At 41.9% G+C, this 20,965-nt stretch overlaps 1 protein-coding gene across 2 annotated transcripts in view; it reads left to right on the forward strand.

Annotated features, from left to right (window-relative positions):
* The window catches only part of Fmn1 (formin 1), a 373,383-nt gene that overhangs the window by 93,639 nt on the left and 258,779 nt on the right, over positions 1 to 20,965 (forward strand). The window contains exon 3 of one of the 2 annotated variants that reach the window (XM_021193752.2): positions 10,974 to 11,149. The exons of the other annotated variant lie outside the window; for it this stretch is intronic. Within the exon in view, the coding sequence (XP_021049411.1) occupies positions 10,974 to 11,149 (176 nt within the window). The remainder of the gene's footprint in view (positions 1 to 10,973; positions 11,150 to 20,965) is intronic. 2 annotated transcript variants of the gene reach the window in all.

Raw genomic sequence — 20,965 nt, forward strand, 5'->3', positions numbered from 1 at the left:
TCTCTCTCTCTCTCTCTCTCTCTCTCTCTCTCTCTCTCTCTCTCTCTGTGTGTGTGTGTGTGTGTGTGTGTGTGTAGTCAACAGTGGATGTCTTCCTTGATTACTTTCCACCTTATTGTTTGAGATAGAATCTCTTACTGAACCTGGAGTTCATCCATTTGGCCAAGCTAAAGTGAGCTGCAGGGATCTGACTGTATCTGCCCCACCCCTCCAGCACTGCAGCCACAGATGCATACTGTGCTGCATCCAACTTATTATGTGGGCACTGGGGGTTGGAACTTGGGTCCTCATACTTACATAGCAGGCCTTTTACACACTGAGCTACCTCCCCAACTTCCTCATTGATTTTTCTTTTAAGGGTACAAATATTAAGATTCAAATTTGCATTGTTTTAAAAATAGACACGATTTAACAATTTTTTTTTTTTTGCAAAGAAAATAGTGTCACGTCTCTTCAGCAAAGTAACACCTTTAGTCATTTACATGAAATTATCCAATCATCCCTTTACTGTTTTATCCTTTACAGTAATTCACGCTGTTCTGGATTCTGTGGCAAATTACAGAACTATTTTAGGATTAAATTAGCTGGAAGACATTGCTGCAGGAATAGATTTTTTGTTGCCTGTTGCCCTAGCAATGTGTTCTTATTTCCTTTGCCAGCTGGTTTCCCAGTGGCTTGAGCAAAGCTGAGTCCCTTGAAAAGTCATTCACCCACCCCACTCCCATCCCTGTGGGTGCGAGCAAGCCCACGGCTTCTCCCAGGAATCGGGTACATTCCTGCCCTTCATGTGTACATTTTTCATTTCAAATAAGGGAAGAGAGCATTAGTTATTTGGAACTTGTGTTTATTAGCAGACTCACCACTGGCCTATATAATCTTCCTTTGGTTGTGTAACATGTGAGCCCACAGTACAATGTCTCTACAACACACATCAGCCCAACCCTTCTCGTTATATTGAAGCATTGCGGACAATCTTGTACTGATTTATGATTTCCCATCAACCTTAGGCTATAAGATCCCTATTTCCCTATTTACTGTAATTTTTCCCAGTGAATGTTTATCATGAATTTTAATACATTGATAAGTCCTTTTTAGCTGTGAAAGAGTGTTCAGTTCTGTTCTTAGCATAGTTTTAGCTCTCTTTATGGATCAGTTGCTTTCATAAAGATTTTGGCTTATGGAATCAATTTTCCTTTAGTACATTGATTTTTTTCTGCTGACATGCAATTTAAATCGGAGCTGTGTTTTCTGATGCAATAATGGCCTAAAGACATAGCAAAATCACAGTGATGATTGCAACAGTCCCCTTGAGGGGGCTCAAATATTGGTGTGATGCTAAAAGCAAGCTAATTAATTAAACATAATTAGGACTAACTTCATGTTTGAGCAAATGGATTTAAGGTGTAATGAAAAGAAACTGTGGTACTTTAGCTGAACAATAAACATTCTGACAAGACCCTGAGTCCTCTAATATCCTCCTACATGAACCTCCTCTTGTTGCCTCAGTGATTTGTTGTCGTTCTCTGGTTGGTTTGGTTTGGTTTTCTGGATGATATTATACATTGAAGAGAGAATCAGAAACAACAAAAATACCTAAAAGCAAGTAAAATGAATTTGAGAATATGCCTACTGAACCATTCCTTGGAACATGAGTGTGAACTCCTTATACCTATGTGTTCTGGGAAAGAAAGCATTATATCATTTCCCATGTTTTTTGAAGACATACACTAAGCCATAAAGGAACTGAAGAGATTTGTGCCAGCATCAAAGATTGGAACGGTGCAGAAATGGTGATTCATTCTTAGCCCTTTGCCACAGGAATTCCTTTGGGGTTAGTCAGGACGCTAGGTAACTTTTGGAGAACAGCTAGCCTTTGTAAGTTCAGTTATACAAGGATGCCAATTGTAGCTGTTATTCAGATGTGATATTGCTGCCAAATATGTCTGAGGAGTGCTCTGGTCCTGTGCCTTTATTGATTTAAAATGCTTTTCTTTTGTAACAATTGGATCATCTTCATCTGGGAAAGAAAGTAGTATACTTAACTACATCACTCCCTTATTTGGGGCTATATCAATTTCCTGTTCTCTGTCAGACCAAAAGATGAGAAGGGGTTGATCACTTTGATAGCTCACTGGAGAATGGATGGGCCAATCACATTATTGCTATTATTCTAAATAACTACCGTGGGTAGCAGATAGCAAGGGCCTGTGTGCCTTAGTAAATATGAGCATGTTAGAAGGCAGGAAATAGTTATCATTGCCAATGCCAATATTTGTCAGAGTTCCTGACAGAAAGTAAGAGAGTAGAGTTGGTGAGTCCAAACTTGAAGGTAGTTTTTAGAGGTTATGTATGAACTGAATGACCTAGTTAAGAAAACAAGCCCAGGTTTATGGGTTTCCAGGAACTAACATGAGTGGGTGGCCCTTAGGAACACTCCTAGGCTTGAAGGGGAAACAAATTTCCAGTGTCAGAAAGCTGACAAGTAGAATAGAAAAGCAGCAATCAGTAGGAGCTGTGGAAAACAGCAGCCTCCAAGATTGTGGTGGTGCAGTAAGCATGGAGTTACTCAGCCCGTTTCTCCTTTTATTCCCTAGCTTCTTGTTTGCGGTGTTAGAAGTTCTCAGCTAACTGGCAGCCATTGGAACTGAAAAGCTAACTGGACAGATAATGTCTGTAAAGATTCTGGCTTGGGACTTTATTGTAGAGTGAGCTGGAAGGACTGTCTTCCCAGGAACCTATTCGGAGTCTCTTGAGCTGGTCCTGTTTCTTCAAGATCAGTGTCTAACATGTTCCTAACCCTAGAGACTGAAAGGCTCCTGGGAGCATAGCAGGGGAATTCAATAGCAGTGTTCAGAAAGCTTATAATCCTTTCTAGGTTAACGATGTGTCCACCGTGTGCGACATTCCCCTAGCCAAAAGAACATTAAGCAGAATTAAGGAGGACCATTCAGTTTTGAGCATGTCTATATATTTCCTATGAATTCCACTTTAATTGCGACACCAATTTCCTCTACTTTTTCTTCTGATTATAACACTTGAGGTTAAGTATGTTCTTTAATTTTCAAATAGTTAGTTATACATTCTGCATATGTCTGAAAAGAGTACATATTTCCCAACTATTGGGTGAGATATTTTATAACTATTAGATAAAATCTGGTAAGTCTTTGTATCCATTGATTTTGCAGTCTTATTTTTGAGATAGGATCTCGCTATGTAGCCCAGGCTGTCCTGAACTTAGTTGACCTTGAACTCATGGCAATCTTCCTGCTTCAGCTTCCGAGTGGTGGAGTTACAGGCATAAGCCGCGGATTTTCTGTCAATCTTTTATGGCAATTAATAAGAGAGTAATATGGAAGTCTCGCGATATAACTTTGAGTTTGTTTATTTCTCCATCCATTTCTGGTAGTTTGGTTTCACATACTGGTACCTTTTTATTAGACTTCAGTAGTACAAATTTAGGGTTGTTATAACTTTGCACTAGTGAGTCACCTTTTGCCATCCTTTCCCATTCCTTTTGACTGCACTGAAGGGCTGACTACACTCAGCATCTTCTCCCTTCTTAGTTCTGATTGGAAGCTTGTACTAGTGTCCAGTTTCCCCTACCTGCTTCAATAGTAGTCCTTTTATCAGTGGTTTTCAACAAATTTGTTTATTGCTGGTTTGTTGCGTTTGTCTTGCTTATGGTTAGTTGAGACTTTTTTTTCAATTTTTATTAGGTATTTACTTCATTTATATTTCAAATGCTATCCCCAAAGTCCCCTATACCCTCCCCCCACATGCTAACCTACCCACCCACTCCCCTTTCTTGGCCCTGGTGTGCCCCTGTGCTGGGTCATATAAAGTTTGCAAGACCAGGGGGCCTCTCTTCCCAATGATGGCCAAGTAGACCATCTTCTGCTACATATGCAGCTAGAGACATGAGCTCTAGGGGTGCTGGTTAGTTCATATTGTTCTTCCACCTATAGGGTTGCAGACCCCTTCAGCTCCTTGAGTACTTTCTCTAGCTCCTCTATTGGGGGCCCTGTGTTCCATCCAATAGCTGACTGTGAGCATCCACTTCTGTGTTTGCCAGGCACTGGCGTAGCCTCACAAGAGACAGCTATATCAGGGTCCTTTCAGCAAAATCTCGTTGGCATATGCAATAGCATCTGTGTTTGGTGGCTGGTTATGGGATGGACCCCTGGGTGGGGCAGTTTTTGGATGGTCCATCCTTTTGTCTCAGCTCCAAACTTTGTCTCTATAACCCCTTCCATGGGAGTTTTGTTTCCAATTCTAAGAAGGGGCAAAGTGTCTAATCACTGGGTTTCTAACCTTCTTCAAACTTGGAAAATTAAAGGTAGTATATCTCTTTGAATATTTTCTGTCCAACCCCAATGCTCCTAATTATAGTCACGCTAGAATGCTTAAAATGCCATATAAGTCACCAGGGCTCATTTCATTTTTCCTTTGCAATCCAGACGTCAGCATTGGCAGAGATCATGGACAGTTGTGTGGCTCACCTCACACACTTCTACTCTCCCAGGAATTAGACTGCTGCTTGTCATTGGACATCGAAAGCTAATTGTTGCCATAGTCTGTTTTGTTGTGTGTGGCAGGAGGTTAATGATGGACAGTGGGCTTTGAATTCTGTTCTCCTCACGTCTTGTTTTGCCCAGAGAAAGGCTAACTTCCTCCATCAGCACTTTTCCATCTTTAAAATCAGGAGACTTTATGCCTAGCTTCCAGGGTCATAGAGAAGATCCCCAGCCGAGTAGTGTGTGTGTGTGTGTGTGTGTGTGTGTGTGTGTGTGTATAATAAATTCCTCATGTCAGACATTACTCAGCCTTAGAACAATCAGTTTGTTGGGAGACTAAGTGAAGGTTGCTGGCACAAGGTGAAGGGATGTTGGAAAATTCTGGTGTCCAAGACAATAATCTGAGAATCTGGCTGTTTCACAGAGACGTCTTTTTATTTGTTTGTTTGTTTGTTTGTTTTTGAGACAGGGTTTCTCTGGGTAGCCCTGGGTGTCCTGGAACTCACTTTGTAGACCAGGCTGGCCTTGAATTCCACCTGACTCTGCCTCCAAGTGCTGGGATTAAAGGCATGCACTGCTACTGCCTGGCTTTTTTGTTTGTTTTTTTTGGGTTGTTTGTTTGTTTGTTTGTTTGTTTCTGTTTTTGACACAGAGTCTTCTGACAGACAGTTCTCCTGAGGAATTTGGAACATTGGGCACTTAAGGCAATAGGCCATGCTTGTCTGACTAGAAGTGCAAAGGTTATTAGCAGGCAGCTTGGCATGCCTTAAACCCCAGTCCTGCAAATAAAACTCAGCGCAGGTAACTGGAGAACAGCTGGCATGTCATTAAGGTTAATGTCAACATACCTCTATAGCTATTGCTATCAGAATTTCTTATTAGAAAAAAATCTGTATTAGACCCTAAGGCCCAGTCTTTTTTATTCTTTTGGTTACAGAAATGAAATAATGGAACATATTGTCATACTTTCTTTTACATCATGCCTAGGGTCTTATTCTCATCCCTTAAATGCTTATCATTGATATTAATAAAAAGGGACTTATTTCCCCCTGTTTATCTTGCTATTTATATTCTCATTTCTGTGAATCTCAAAATCCTTTCCCAGCAACCACATACATGGTGGCTCACAATCCTCTTTAATGGGATCCAATGCTTTCTTCTGATGTGTCTGAAGACAACGACAGTGTACTCACATATATAAAATAAACAAATCTTTAAGACAGTGTACTCACATATATAAAATAAACAAATATTTAAAAAATTCTTTCATATCTATGTTTTATAAGCCAATGCTTACCAGTTTACAGTTTTTCCTTTATCATCTCTCTTTAAATCATTACATATCCTTTTAACCCAGCCTTCCTACTGGGCAGCTATCCACAGAATAATTGGAATACTATTACAAGAAAAAAAATGTTAACAGTTTTACTTTTAGTGATTAAAACTGTATGCTTTCTGTATTCTTGTCTTTGTTTCAAAATGTTTAGTAAGCATGTTCTTTATCAACCAACATATCTAGTTTTTTGATAACTTGGGCATTTTAAATACCAACATCTGTTTTCTTAAGCATTTACTATCTGAGACTATGCAGAAGTCCTTATATCTCAGGACTCAACAACTTGGTAAACATTTTTCAGTAATTTTACACCAGATCTCACCTAGATGTACCTCCCAAACCCAGTCTTTACCCATTCTTAGCATAATTTGTACTACTTTAAATATGTGACTCTTGTTAAAATGTTCAGCACAACCATATTCACAAAAGAGTTTCTTTATTTATAAGTCTATATCCCTCCCAGGAAAGGAATATATGAGAGAGTTAATGTAATTATCATTAGTGTATAATATTTCTTTGGAAGCTATGTCTATAAATAGGCTTACTGGGTTCTATGATCATGAATTTGACCTTCAGTGAAGAAATGTTTTAGTGTCTCCATGCAGAGCCCTGAGGATCTATTATTTTCAGAGCTGATCAAACACTTACCTGAAGCTATTACATCAGATGATGTGATTTCTATTTTGGGTGCTCAAAAGACTTGGGATCTACTTTACTGGAATGCTTTAGTAAATTCTTATGAACTCAATTATTCTTTTTAACTTCTTTGATTAAAAAGTCGTCCTTCATTCGCAGATGTGAGATTTAATTTATTTCCATTGCATTTAATTATTCTTAAGCCACGATTTACCTACACCTTCCATGCAGTTCAGACACCCACAGTCTAGGAAGTTTCCTTGGAGAAAATAATTTGGATTTTAGTTCATTACCAGGCTTATCCTTATACTTTTACTGGTGAGACAGCGGTGATGTAAGGATGTTTGATACTTCAAGGTTAACCAGTTAGTGTTAGAGGAAGCCGGGAATCGAGCTCAGTGGTCAAAGGCCCGTGCTCTTAGCCACTGCTACCATTTTCTGTCTGTTACCCCAACATCCTCGTCTGTGGTTTAGCAATAAATAATGTCCTTCTGTAAGTACCGTAGGAGGCTTCTCTCTAGGAACTGGATTTTCATACAAGTTTGCCACTAAGTGTGCTGGAAATGCTGAAATCCTCCAGGGGTTTAGTTCCCTCAGCTGTAGAATGGATAGGTGGATGGGAAGACATACAAGAACCCTTTCTGCTTTAAAGAGTGTTTCATTTTGTTAAATATCATTTTAGATATCCAAACACTTTATTCATTTGGTAGCTATGATCCTTTCCCTGTAGCTTCTCAAACTGCTGTAGCCCTCCTCACTTCATCCTGCTTTTTGGCCTACCAACTGCCGCCTTCTACTTAGACAGCCCGTCCTCCTGACACAGTCCTATCTCGTGGTGGTGATGATCTGGTGGTGCTTGCTCATTGTTCTCCTGGGATGGAGCCACAGCGTTGGTTTTTTGTTTTTTGTTTTTGTTTTTTCTCAGAATTCTATCTACATTGCTAATTCAGTTACATGCTATCATTTACCACTGTGGGAGTGGTGGTACTAGGAGTTGAGGCGTTGATACTGAAGAGCATTGAGTCTGCCTGAAGCTAGCCACAAGCCTATTTGCCAGAGCTATAGGTTTGGATGTGTATAATTACGTACAGAGCTGTGAACTGTCACATTGCCCACACACATTCAGCCAGAACAGGTTTCATAGCCAGATCCAATATGTGTGTGGTTACGAAACACTGGCTCTCATAGCAGCCACGGAGACAGGAGGAAGATTCTGAACTCACACTGCCACACAAGAAGGGAGCAAAGAAATCAATTAGCAATCTGTGTGCCACGGGCAGAGAGACTGATTGCATCTGGGGAAGGTGGATTTTGAATACTGCCTCCATTGTAAATGGCATATTACCTTTTCTTTCTGTCTGCTCCCACTGTTTTTGATTACTGACAGCAGCCCCCAGGCTGTTGTTGTAGGTTAGCATCAACACGGTGCAGCTCATCATTTGAATGGTTGGGGAAAGCACAGACTTTCAAAGGTAAGCCACCTTCCCCTTTGTGTATCTGTGCTGTATGTCCTATTAACCATGATCACTTGTCAAATTAACCTTTGTGTGTATATGTGATCAATAGAGGGGCTGATGTGCCTTTGAGAAACAAAACAACTAATAAATAACCTGATAAAATTAGACTAATAATGTGCACTAAAGAAAAAAGACATTTGATTAAGTTGATCATTTTTGGTGTTTCAGAAATGTAAATCTAACACCTTGAAAATCTCTGTGAATTAGAAATTGAGTGACAGTTGACTGTGCTGACAGATTTATTTGCTTCAAGTTCATTTTTTGCTTTTTTGTTTACTCGACTGAAAACAATATTACAGGGATGCCCTATTTTAATAAATATGTCTATAGTCATGTATGTTATCTTACAAGTCATTTGTATTTATATTATTAAAATTCCGTATTCAAAAATTACTTTATACATTATTTATTTATTCCTTTTTCTTGGAAAGTTGAATTGTCCTCTGTCCTTAGTTTGTCAAACTTCTGAGATAACAGTCGCACGTAACCTGTCCTTGCCTCTGGTCCTTTCATGTCCAATGATCCTTGTCAGAGTCACCGTGCATCGTGCTCTCCGCGTGTTTTCTTCACAGGCCATTGTCTGGTTAGATACTAGGCACCAATAATTTGCTCTTTGAAATGAAAATCAACTCCAGAGTTAAATTAATTTTTACTGTTTCTGCTTAAGCTTTCTATTATTTTTCCTCTGTCTAAAGAGTGACTTGGATTTTAGGCCTCGCCTCATTAATGTGGTATTGGCTAGACACCGCAGGTATTTGAGTATGTTTGCATGTGTGGGCACATGTACATATGTACATGTGTGTTTTTTCTGGGAACACCACTCTTTCACTCCACTCTTCATACTGTAATAATAAATCTAGTCTCACCAGACAATATGCCTCTGATAAAATGAATGTCTTACTTGGGTGCTGTACAATATATTTTGTAATCTATATTTTGTGTTCTATAGTTACATTAATCCATGTATCCTTCATCCAAAGCCAGCATTTACTCCATAGCCAAAAGGAAAAGAGTATAGGGATCTAAGTGAGGGGTCTGGTGGAGGATCATAGACTCAGAAAATGAGACTTCATGAAGTAAGCCCTCCATTGTTTTACAAAGATGTGTCTCCTCCTTTCTTAACAATGGGGACAGAAAGGTTCTAGGGGAGGGCTGAGCCATCCTACCTCCACTAGAGCTTCATGAGCTTTGGGTCTTCACAGTGATGATTTCCTTTCAGGGTTGTCAGTGGAGGAGCTTTGGGGTTCTTTTAGGCATCAGCCTCCTGCCCCATCCCTCACCCCCTGCTCCTTGAGAACAGGAGTTCTGGGCACTCCACCTTTGACGTGACTCCCTAAGTCAAAGGTCAGGTGAACAGCTGGCTGCATCTTCTGCAGACAGTAGACATGGGGGGCCTCAAGCAGACAGAGACTCATCTTAAAGCACTGTGTTCTTATGGAGAAAGTCCCCGAGTTCCAGACACCCTACATTTGCAGAGATGACAGTGGACTCCTGAGGTCCTGGACTCTCATTTTTCTCAGGGGCTGAATGTGGTTTTTGAACAGCCTTCAAAACATTACACTTGTAGCTTTAGATGCATGGCAACCTCTCTCACCTTCACTTGGAGGTGTGATGAAAACTCAACAAACCGACTGAACTGAACAAGCAAACAGAAATCCACACCTTAAGTGTCCTCAACTTCTCTGTCCTATTCAAGTGCTACTCTCATAAGAGAGAAGCATGCTCCCAGCCCTTTGTGCACTAAGTGAGTCTCAGCTCAGGTTACTAATGAGTCTGGTTTTCAGCGTGGCGAGGCCGGCAGCTGGCTTTGGATCACTTCCAGAGCGCTTCTCTTACAGGGATTATGTATAATAAACACCCAATCGCATAGCCAGCAATCTCTCTTGCAAAAGACACTGAGCCCAAATCTGGAGTGTCTACCTGGTTGCTTCAGGTTTTGCTGAGGTTGCTTACCAGGAATTCAAAGAGGACCAGGAATGTGAGTGCCTCGGAGGCTCGTCTGGCATTGATCTAATCTAGTATTTTCCAAACTGCGTTCCAGTGGAGCGCTAAGGGTTTACAACATATTTGGCTCAGCACATGTCCCTTTAAATGGAGCCCATGACCAAATAAGTCTGGGGAAATCCCATTTGATAGGTTTAGAGGACTTGCTTTTTTTTTTTTTTTTTTTTTTCTTCACCAAGGGGCATTTCAAGTTCTTCAGTAACCTGACATTAACTGAGAAGCACCAAAGGATAGTCTTTCTGACAGTGACATCCTTCTTATCACAGAACATATGTTACCATCTCAGGAATGTCAGGCAGAGGCTATATACATAGTTTCTAAGAACATAGCCTCTAGTGTTCAGCTGCCTGGTTTCCAACGATTGCCTTTTCCTTCATAGATCTTATGAACTTGACACTGTTGCTTAGCAACTCTGTGCCTCAGTCCCTCCCCCCAAAATGGGAGCATCAGTGTTTCCCAACTCTAGGTTATGTTAGAATTTGAAGATATCCCTATTGTCACCCTTACACAGTTTAGGTAAGAGTAGGCTAGCTGATGATTCTGGAGGTGACAAAAGTCATTCCCAAATGGATTATTCATGCGCTCCCTCATCATCAAACGGACATGGACCTGTATGTTCAGTGCGTGATGAGTCTGTCCCTAGAAATAAGACACAGCTTCAGTTCCAGAAGAGCAAATACATTAGTGCCTTGGCTTGGGTGACACCATGGAGTGGTAGAGCCAAAACTCCCATTCCCCCCAACCCTCCTTTGAGTCTGTGACCAACATTTTAGTGATTAGGGTATATGCTTGAAGACCTCAAAAGAGTTCCCGGGTAAAGTCCTTTCAGGGACAGCAAACTCTAAAAGTATATACTAAAAAGTGAAGCCAGAACGTGGAGAGGGCCTTGTAGAATCCCTAACTTGCTGACAACATTGTATTTCATCTTCCTGCTGTGTCCTTGACACTCTTCCTGTGTTCACTTAGGTATTGCCTCTGAAGGCTTTCCCTGTGACAACTTCAATGAGCAGACGGCAAAAGACCTTCCCAATAAGGATGGAGGGGTTTGGGTCACAGGTTACAGAGCCGGACCACCCTGTCCATTTCTGCTCCATGAAGAGAAAGAAAAGACAAGTAGGGGCGAATTGTACTTGGATCTCAACGTAAGTGGAAGTCTTTGTGCTTATCCTGTAGCTCTTTGTGGTTGCAGAGGCTCATTTAATATGGACGTAATGTAAATTTTATATGTAAAGTTGCTGAGGCTGTATCTTGTATGTGGGTCACTGTTTGGGGGAAAAAAAAAATCAATGGACTACCACAAACTGAGGCAGAATCTGTGTGCGAGAAGGTGACTGTGTCTATAGTGTCTTTGCAGAGCACTCTGCCTCATTAGCTGTGATGCCTAAACCTCCCTGTGGGAAGAAACCATTTGCTGCTCGTCACTTCATATCATTGTACTAAAAATTTATGAATAACATATGCTAGCTGACAGATATGCCCTGTGCTTTCCAGTGAAACCCAAGTCACCTGTCTTCATTGCACATCTATAAATGTCTCTTTCTCTCCAGCTGCTCAAATAACAGTCCAACAAGTCATCGGGAAACCTGCCAAATTCAGGATGACCCATTTAAAAACATAGGCTTCTCCTTTCTCCTTCATTCACACATCCACTGAAACAGAAGCATTGCCTCTCCCAGACAAAGCATTGGGCAGGGCGAGCCACTTGCAGCTTTAGATGGTCTGATAAGAGTTGACCAAACCATGCCATCTGTCACTGCCCTCTTTTCCCCACAGCTCCCTGTGGCCTTTTCTATTTTGCTTTAATTTTGTTGCCCATCCACAAACCTCTTGTTCTCTGCTTTATTATATTCTGATCTGAAACTACACATGCAGTGTGTGAGTTAGGCCTCTGGTCATCCAGGTAACATTGTAGGTTTGCATAGGAGCGTGTTAGATCTGCCCGTTTTAGATGGTAGTAAGCATTGTGTAGAACTATTTTTTTTCATAGCCATACAGTAATAGTTCCTGTAATCATTTCAGAAAGACATTTGAGATTGGTTTTCATCAAAAGAGGTTTGAAGGGTTGGGGAGCTGTCTCAGTGGTTGTGAGTGCTTGCTGGGTTCAGCTCCTAGTACCCATGTGGCAGCTCACAGCAACCTAACCTCCAACTCCAGTGAATATAACGTTCTTTTGGCCTCCACAAGTACATGCCAGCAACACACACACACACACATACACACACACACACACACACACACACACACACACACACACACCCCTACAACCATGCATGCATGCATGTGTGCACACACACTCTGTGTCACACACACTCTTTCTCTCTCACACACACATAAAAGAGGGAGAGGGAGGGGAGAGGGGAGAGGGGGGAGGGAGGGGGAAAGGGAGAGGGAGAGGGAGAGGGGGGAGAGGGAGAGTATGTGATTCCTTGCAAAGTCAAAGCTGGGATGTACTCACTTAAGTACAGCAGTGACATCTACTGGCAAATTATTTTAAGCTTCCTGGGATACAGCAAATCATAGGCAGCCTGGAGGCTAACAGTGCCCAAATAGACTTTGAAAGGCTACTTCTTTTTCCTTTCATGATTGTAGTCTTGGGTTGTTTGTGTTTGTTTGTTTGTTTTTTTGTTTGTTGTTTTGAAGTACAATAAACCATGCCATCCTGGTTTTCTTTTTTCTATGTGAATGAAATTATGTCTTTGTATAATGTTTTACAATTACAGAAGTCATACACCGTCCGTGAAAACTATTTGAGACATAGAGGGTGCTGGTGGGGACTCAGAAACAACTCACTGTCTCAGCCCAATGACACCTCTGTGAAACGTTAATAAATGTCATTTTCTCTTTTCACTGCCCATGCTTGCTTTCACTGAGGGAAAGCAAGCATGAGCGGCTTTCAAAGTCTTAACAGATAAGCTTTCAGTGATTGTGTAATATCAAGAGCATGCTCAACTTTAGTCATCTGCTCGTTATTGAGTACTGAACTTTTTCAGTTTTGGAATAGTATCTATTTGTGCCCCTCAACATTTAGGACCATTTCCTGATTATGAATCCATATTCCTACAAGTGTGTGTGTGTGTGTGTATGTGTGTGTGTGTGTGTGTTTCTTTTCAAAAGTGGGCTTTTGAGAGTATCACTACATAAAAAGGAATTTTTCCCTGAAAATATGAACAAAATATATCCATTTAAATATGTATTTATATACTACCTATATGGATATATAATGAAAATAAAACATATTTCCATGCCTCTTGGTTTTTCATTAATTATAACTTTGCCACCCTCCGGACTCTGGGTTTCCTCTCTTCCATTTTTGTTTTTCCCTTCCTCAGGCACTGTGGCTTGAGTCTTACAGATGATATTGTTATTCTAATTGAGGCTTCCACTCAGAATATTCTCCAATTTAGAAAATCGTGTGTGCACCCTTATAGTAATAAACACACCAGAGGTCTTTCTCAGCTGGGGGAGTGGGGCTGAGGTTTAGATACTGTGCTCAGCAGGTTTCCGTTAAGATCACTGACATAAATCAAACGTGTCGCCCACTAAGGCTTCTGAGATGTCAGTTGGGGATCAGCTTGATCCATTACTTTAGGTATGTGATAAAGTAGACTGTTATGTCAGGGAATACGTGGCCAAGTCAGGCTGTTGAACTTCCCACATTAGTCAGAGAGGGAGGTAAGGAGAAAGACATACAGGCACAGTCTTAGCCGGAGTTACTAATACTGTGGTAAAACAGCACGACTCGTGGCAACTTGGGGGAGGAAAGGGTCTGTCTCATTCACAGTTCCATAGAACAGTTCATCATCAAAAGCAGTGAGGGTAGGAACCCTAGAAGGGCAGGAACCTGGAGGCAGGAGCTGATGCAGAGGCCATGGAGCAGTGTTGCTTAAAGGCTCCTCGTGGCTTGCTCAGCCTGCTTTCTTATAGAACCCAGGAGCACCAGCTCAGGGATGGGAGAATGCACAACGAGCTAGGTCTTCTCCATCAACCACTAATAAAGAAAATACCCTACAGCTTGCCTACAGCCCAGTCTTACGGAGATATTTTCTCAGTTGAGGCTCCCTCCTCTCGGATGATTCTGGCTTTCGTCAAGTTGGCATAAAACTTGCCAGTACAGGAAGGAGCAAAATGTCCCGAGGCATGTCCTAGTTACCCACTTCCTCCATCTAGGCCCCAGTTCTTTTATGTTTTCACCACTGTCCAATGGCGCATCACACTATGAACCTTCGAATAGATTAATCCATTGATGAAGTTAGAACCCTCTGGATCTGATCACCTCCCTGAACCCCTCTGAGCACTGCTTCATAAGGGACCAAGGGACTCCCGAGCTTTGGCCAAGGCATTTCAGAGCCAAGTCACTACAAAACCTAGGGACAGGGAAGAGTATATTATCAGGCAGTAGTTTGATCAGCATTATACACTGGGCCAGCACTGTCTGGGCCAGTGAATGTGATTTCTGCTGTTAGCTTTAGATTATGACTTTCCTGAGCCTTTTCCTGTGGCTGTGTTGACTCTCGGTTGTCTGTAAGGATGGCAGCTGGAACATTTAGTAACTGTTGGGAGTTTAGCCTCTGTTAAGCATAGTAAATCCTGGCATTAGTCTGGATTACTAGAGTCCTTCCACCCATCTGGACACTCAGTGTTTAGTTACTAAAAGCGTCTTAGTTTCCTTGATAAAATACCATGACCAAAAGCAGCTTGGGGAGAAACGGGTTTGTATTTTGGCTTCCACAGCCCAATCATAGTCTATCACACAGGGAGGTGAGGGCAGAAACTCAAGGCAGGAACCTGCAGGCAGAAACTAAGTAGAGACCATGGAAGGATGCTTCTTATTTGCTTGTTCTACCTGCCCAGGGGTAAGGAAACCCACAGTGGATGGGGTCCTCCCTCATCAATCTTATTAATCAAGAACATACACCATAGGCATCTGATAGAGGCTTTTTTTTTCTCTTTTAATTGAGGTTTGTCTTAGTTAGAGTTACTATTGCTGTCAAGAGATACATAACCATGGCAACTCTTAAAGGAAAGCATTTAACTGGGGCCTGTTTATAATTTGACAGATTAGATCATTATCAGCATGGTGGCAGCATGCACGCAGGCTTGGTACTATAGAAGGACCTGGGAATTCTACATGGGGATCCATAGGTAACAGGAAGAGAGGGAACCACTGGGCCTGGCTTGGGCTCAGGCCCACCCCAGTGACACACTTCCTCCAACAAGGCCAAACCTTCTCCAACAAGGCCATACCTCCGAATCCCTTCACACAGTACCACTCTCTGGTGACCAAGCAATGAATCTGTGAGCTTATGGGGGCCATTCTTATTCAAACCACCACAAAGTTCCTCTTCTCAGATGACTCCAGCTGTGTCAAGGGAACAAAACAGTGGCCAGTACAGCACGAAACACAGAGCAGCATCAAATCATCAAACTACAGGCATTAAAACAGAAGTTTTTTTTAAGTGATCTCTTCCGCCTCCCTCTTAGTGTTTCAACAGAAAAGAAAGCTACTTCACTATAGCTTTTAAAAAACACTACAAAATAGGAAACACTTATAATTAGGTGGATCCAGTACAAAATCTGGCCTTGCCATTTCTTGGGTGTCTAATCGCAGACTTGACCTAATTTCTTTGAAATGCCCTATAACATCAGTAGCAGTGTCCAGTAAAGTGTTTGCTTAGCAGACGGGTCTGTTAAATGAATTCCAATGAAATCATATTAAGCACTTCATTTCTTTGTCACTGGCCATGTTTTAGGTGCATAGAGACCACCCGAGTGGAACCACTATTGACTGTTTCAGAGGGCAAGAGATAGAATATTTCCTTTATTGTACAACTTGCACTGAACAGAGCTCATCTAAAAAAATAAGACTAATAATACTTTTCTCATAGCTTTGTGGGGCAAATTTAGGCATAGGAAACATTACATAAAGATCCCATCGTGCACAATGCTTCCATAGGACCTCAGTGGCATCCAGAAACCCTGGCTGTCTCTACCTTCTTCTGCCTTGGCGAATGGCTTTCTTAGCTATTTGCCTTTTCCTCCTTCCCTCCTTCCCCTTCACCCTCCCTGTTTTGTTATGTTGGGGATTGAATCTAGAGTCTTGCCCACTAAACAAGCAAGCATCCTTCCCAGTACTTGGTTTTTTTATTTGAAACAGGAACTCTGTATGCAACCCAGGCTGGCTTTGAACTCACTGAGTAGTCCAGGCTTTTCTCAAACTTTCTTTTGGCTCCACCTCTCAAGTGCTGGGATTATTGGTGCATGCCACCACAAAACCATTTTAATTTTGTTTTAGGTATGTCTTCATCTTCCCTAGTCCTTTCAATTTATTCCTTTAAGTAAAACACACACACACACACACACACACACACACACACACACACACACACACACACGGGATTTGGGTGGGGGCGTTAGAGTTTTGAAGTTGAACTAATTCTCAAGATAACTAGAGGATGATGAAATGACAAGTATTCCAAGTTTTTCTCCCACAAGCAGAATCTAGAGTTTTTCCAAAATGTTGAATCTAGCTAGCTCTCAGTGTCATGCAAAGCAGACGTGTAGGGGGAGGGGGCTCTCCTGGGGAGCAGGAGATTATGAGTTGAAAGAGACAGATATAAACAAAATACAGTGATGCACATGTTTGAAAATATCCTAATGAGCTCCATGATTGTATATGCTAAGTAAACAATTAATATAAGAATTAAGCAGATACCTGGTTGTAGTGGCAAAGAGCTGTCTGGCATTGCTGCCGGGGAAGGATGAGAAGACGCTGCATGAGGCCTACATCGTTCATTACATTCCAGACCATCTTGGTAACTTTTACCAGAAGCAACTTTGAAGTAGTTTCTCCACAGACTCCATGCCTTCTACTGTAGTTGTCCCTGTGGCTCAACAAAGTTTCTCTCTTTGCTTTGGAAAACCCCCAGTATCCTTCAGAAACGTGACCCACAAATTTCTGTACCTTAGTAGCTGTGCCTCTCACCAGCCACACAAGCGGAGTCACAGCTTTTCTGTTTCCACTATTTTATTTGTCATTCATCGTGAGTCCCCTTCCCAGATAAGCTTTGGCTCTGGCTGGAGGAATCCAGACTCAGAAATGTTTGATAGTAAGAACCTCACGAGCCTTGTAATGGCCAACGTGATCTTACTTTTCACATCTGTACGAGTAAATCACTGGAAACGGAGCAGCACCTTAGAGGTCTAATGAACTGAATTGAAGACAAAGAGCAGGATCAGCGCTTTCTCTCATGGTGAGGATCTGCAATCGCAGGCGTGTGGCTACCGTCCTCGCAGGGTTGGCATCAGTGTGCTTCAGCAGGCATTTGATGGAGGAGTGCAAAGACATCCCTGATCTACAGACCCTTCCACCCACAAAATGGTTGAGTTGGTTTGAAAGACATCTTGGACCAGGAAATGTAGCAAAAAATAGAGTGAACCTAGTGACCTTGTGCAGAGTCACCTGAGAAAACCTTACACTAATCACCCTATGAAGGTGAAAGAGATGGAAAATCCAACCCTGAAAGCAATGGCCCTGAAATACTCTAAGGAGTCCCTCCAAAGAATTGACTTTGGAGTCCCATTCACTTGGAGCGGGGATGATACAGTGACTTGGGAGATCTGTAGTCCCTGTTTCCAAATGCATGGGTTATGGGAACTTGGGCGGGAGCAACTCCCTGCTTGGACTGTCAGTTAGTTCATCAGTAAATATCTGTTTCCTACTGACAAAAACAAAAACAAAACAAAACAAAAAACAAAACAAAATCATGTCTGTTAGATATGGGTTGACATCTGTAAGAAAGTTGTTTCTTTCCCCCTGAAAGCCTGGAGTACTCATGAAGTCCTATGACCAGACAAGCAGTACTCAGGAAGTCCTATGTTCAGGTATGGACAGAAATATCACACACATCCAGTTGCTCGAGTAATCCTCACCATCAACACAACACAGGTACTGTTGTTACATCAGTCTCCAGGCAACAAAGCAGCAGCAATGGGAATCTATGCCATTTGTCCAGGAGCAAGTTTGTAGAGGCCAAGCCTACATGGAGCCTAAGAACCAGATCCATGCTTAACTCTGCACACAGCCCTTGTTCACAGAAATATCATGCACACCCTGCTCTCTTCAAGGTCCACAGCACGTCCAACCTCACCATTCTCCTTTTAAATTCTTTTACGTTGTTGTCCATATTTAGCCCTTTTCCACGGTGGAAGCAGTCTTACAACTATTTTATACTCTTCAACAGGAAAAGGCCTTTATCACTGGGACTCGTCCTTACAAAGTGTAGGTAGCTTGGTTGTTGTTCGTTTATTTTATGTTTTGTTCATGGAGACAGGGTTTCTCTGTGTAGCCCTGGCTGTCCTGGAATTTGCTCTGTAGATCAGGCTGGCCTTGAACTCAGAAATCTGCCAGCTTCTCCCTCTCAAAGGCTGGAATTAAAGACTTGGGCCATTACCACCTGGCTATAGGGCCTTAGTTTGTTCAACTGATTAGCAGAAATAGTTGATGGCTTTGTGGTGGGGAGGCTGGTATAAGTTAGTGATACATGGAAGGCACAGATGTTTCAAGCCTAGGAGAAGCCTATGGAGATCTTGGGCTTAATTTATGTTGTGTTCTCTCAGGCTTAGTTCACATTACTCTGAATTAATTAGAAGGAAGAAGTTAAAGGATGTGGAAAGTCAGGATGTGAGATCTCCTTGTCTAGCAATGGTCAATGTGCTGCAGGGCAGGTAGAAGGTAGGGAACCTCATTTCCCTTCTAGATTTGCCATTTGGGATCAGTGAGTTGCAGTTGTTAACTCCCCTTGGCTTTCCTCATCTCCATCTTTAAAAATGAGGTAGAGATGTTTGACTTTCCAAGGTCCAAATTCGGCCTCAGATTTACCCATATCCTTCCATTACCCTATGATCCTTCTAGATGAAACTTTATCATTTTAGATGGCATTTCTTCTGCTCTCCCAATATTACATCACATTGCAATTTGACAAACTAAAAGATACTCCCTGGACTCAGTACAACCCATCTTCGCCCAGTATTCTATCTTCATTCACTGTGATATAGGAGACAGATTGCTCTCTGTACATTGTAATGGAAAGAGGCCCATCATAGACAGTGCAGGTTGATGATATAAGTAATTGTGAGAACAGAGACTGGAGTTAAAAGGAAGATTAAAGGTAACATGACAGCTGGAGTAGGTGAATAAGAAGAGGTCTAGTAGTTGGGTCTGAGATAGCTATGCTAGGCCAGAAAGAGGAAGAGAAAAGATAAAGTTCTGGGTCACTGGAAGCAGGCTAGCAGCCCCCAGTGAAGCTCTTAAGGAATGAATACAAAGCACTATTATCTGTAGATTCTTGCTCCTAGTGTAGCTGATTGTGACAAACTAAGTGTAAGGAAAAACAGCTTCTAACTAGAAGCTTCCTGCTAGGATATCACCTCAGATCACTCTGTAGATAAGAAGCTAAATATGAAGTAACAAAGCCTGCAGATATACCTTAGTATCTAGGTTAGAGTTAACTCTCTGCCATGGTAGAGGTACAAGCTGGTCTTGTAAATAAGAGAACAACAACAACAACAACAACAACAACAAAAAAAAGTCCGACGTAATTGACAGCCGTGAAACATTTGCAAAACTGAAAGGTATTAATGATGGCCAAGTGCCTAAGAGTTAGCAAACGGCTAAGGTCAAAGCTGGAGTCAGGAATGGACGGAGGGAGGCTTCGCCTTCCCATGGCTGGTTGGGCAGCCCATGAACAGTAAATGACCATCATCTGATTGGGCCATGGGGATGGGCATAGTGAGCCTAGGCTCACCTTTGCCTTAGTCCTTGGAAAGAAAAAAAATTAACTAATCTCAGTCGAGATTCCTTGACCCTCTGCCCAGCTTCGGCCACGACCTACAAAGTTTCTAAGCAAGGACAATTCATTTTCCTGTTAGAAAGTCTGCTGCTGGAAGTTTCTCTCATTTTCCCTTCATTTCTGACTTTTTGTTATAATTTGTCCCAAATAAATTAATTGAATTACATTTAAGTAAATGAATATTGGAATATTTCGTCATAAACTTCCCACAACGAAAACGCATAGTCATCCTTTGTCAGTAAGTTCTTCGAACTCCATCCCTGTGTCTTCCCAGAGGAGAAATTGGACCTGAGATCCTAATAGTGTGTGGTGCCCCCTGACAGCAGGAAGCCTACTTCTGAGTTCTAGAGGATGGTTAAGTGCATCCTAGAGTCAAATCCTGCTCCCTTGCTCCTTAGCACTGATATCAAAGGTTATTTCATCGTTTTGTATCTTAGTTTCCTGCTATAGCTATGTCTACTGGCTTAGTATATGCAAAGCGTTTAATACAGAGCTTGGGCACACGGAAAATGCTCAATTCTAGATACTGCTGCATCCGTCCCCACCTGCTGCTCTGTGCACCTCTTCTCAGTTATCTTCTCTTGACTTTGATTTCTTAATTTAAAGCAAGTCCAATAAAGCCTTACCATCTAGAGCAGAAGACTGTCGATGCAACAATCTCGTGATCCGTTTTCTATGAAACTGGGTTGGTACCTGCGGATAATGAGGGTAACGCTGGAGCCCTGTAAGCCTGCCCAGTGCTGTGGTGTAGACTCTACATGGTAGAGGGACTAACAAGCCCTTCCAGCTTATATTTTTGCCCAAGTCTGTTAAGATGCCTGAAAACTTACTCTGGATAAATATCTGAACAAATGAGCCATCCTCAGAGAGAAGGAAAATGCCAAGTACACGAAGCTGCGTCTTCCTCCTTAGTCCTGTGATCTATGTGTGTATCTCATGAAACTGAAGTGGTGACCCTTCTTTCCACAGCCTCAGAGAAGACAGATTTTCATCAGTGGGCATTTCCTCTAGAGAGGAAGCTTTATTCAGAGATGTAAATGGCACCAACAGCTCTTCTCTCTCTCTATTGCTCTCTCTCTCTCTCTCTCTCTCTCTCTCTCTCTCTCTCTC

Source organism: Mus pahari, chromosome 3 (assembly GCF_900095145.1).
Source record: "Mus pahari chromosome 3, PAHARI_EIJ_v1.1, whole genome shotgun sequence".
In the NCBI taxonomy this organism is placed as follows: domain Eukaryota; kingdom Metazoa; phylum Chordata; class Mammalia; order Rodentia; family Muridae; genus Mus; species Mus pahari.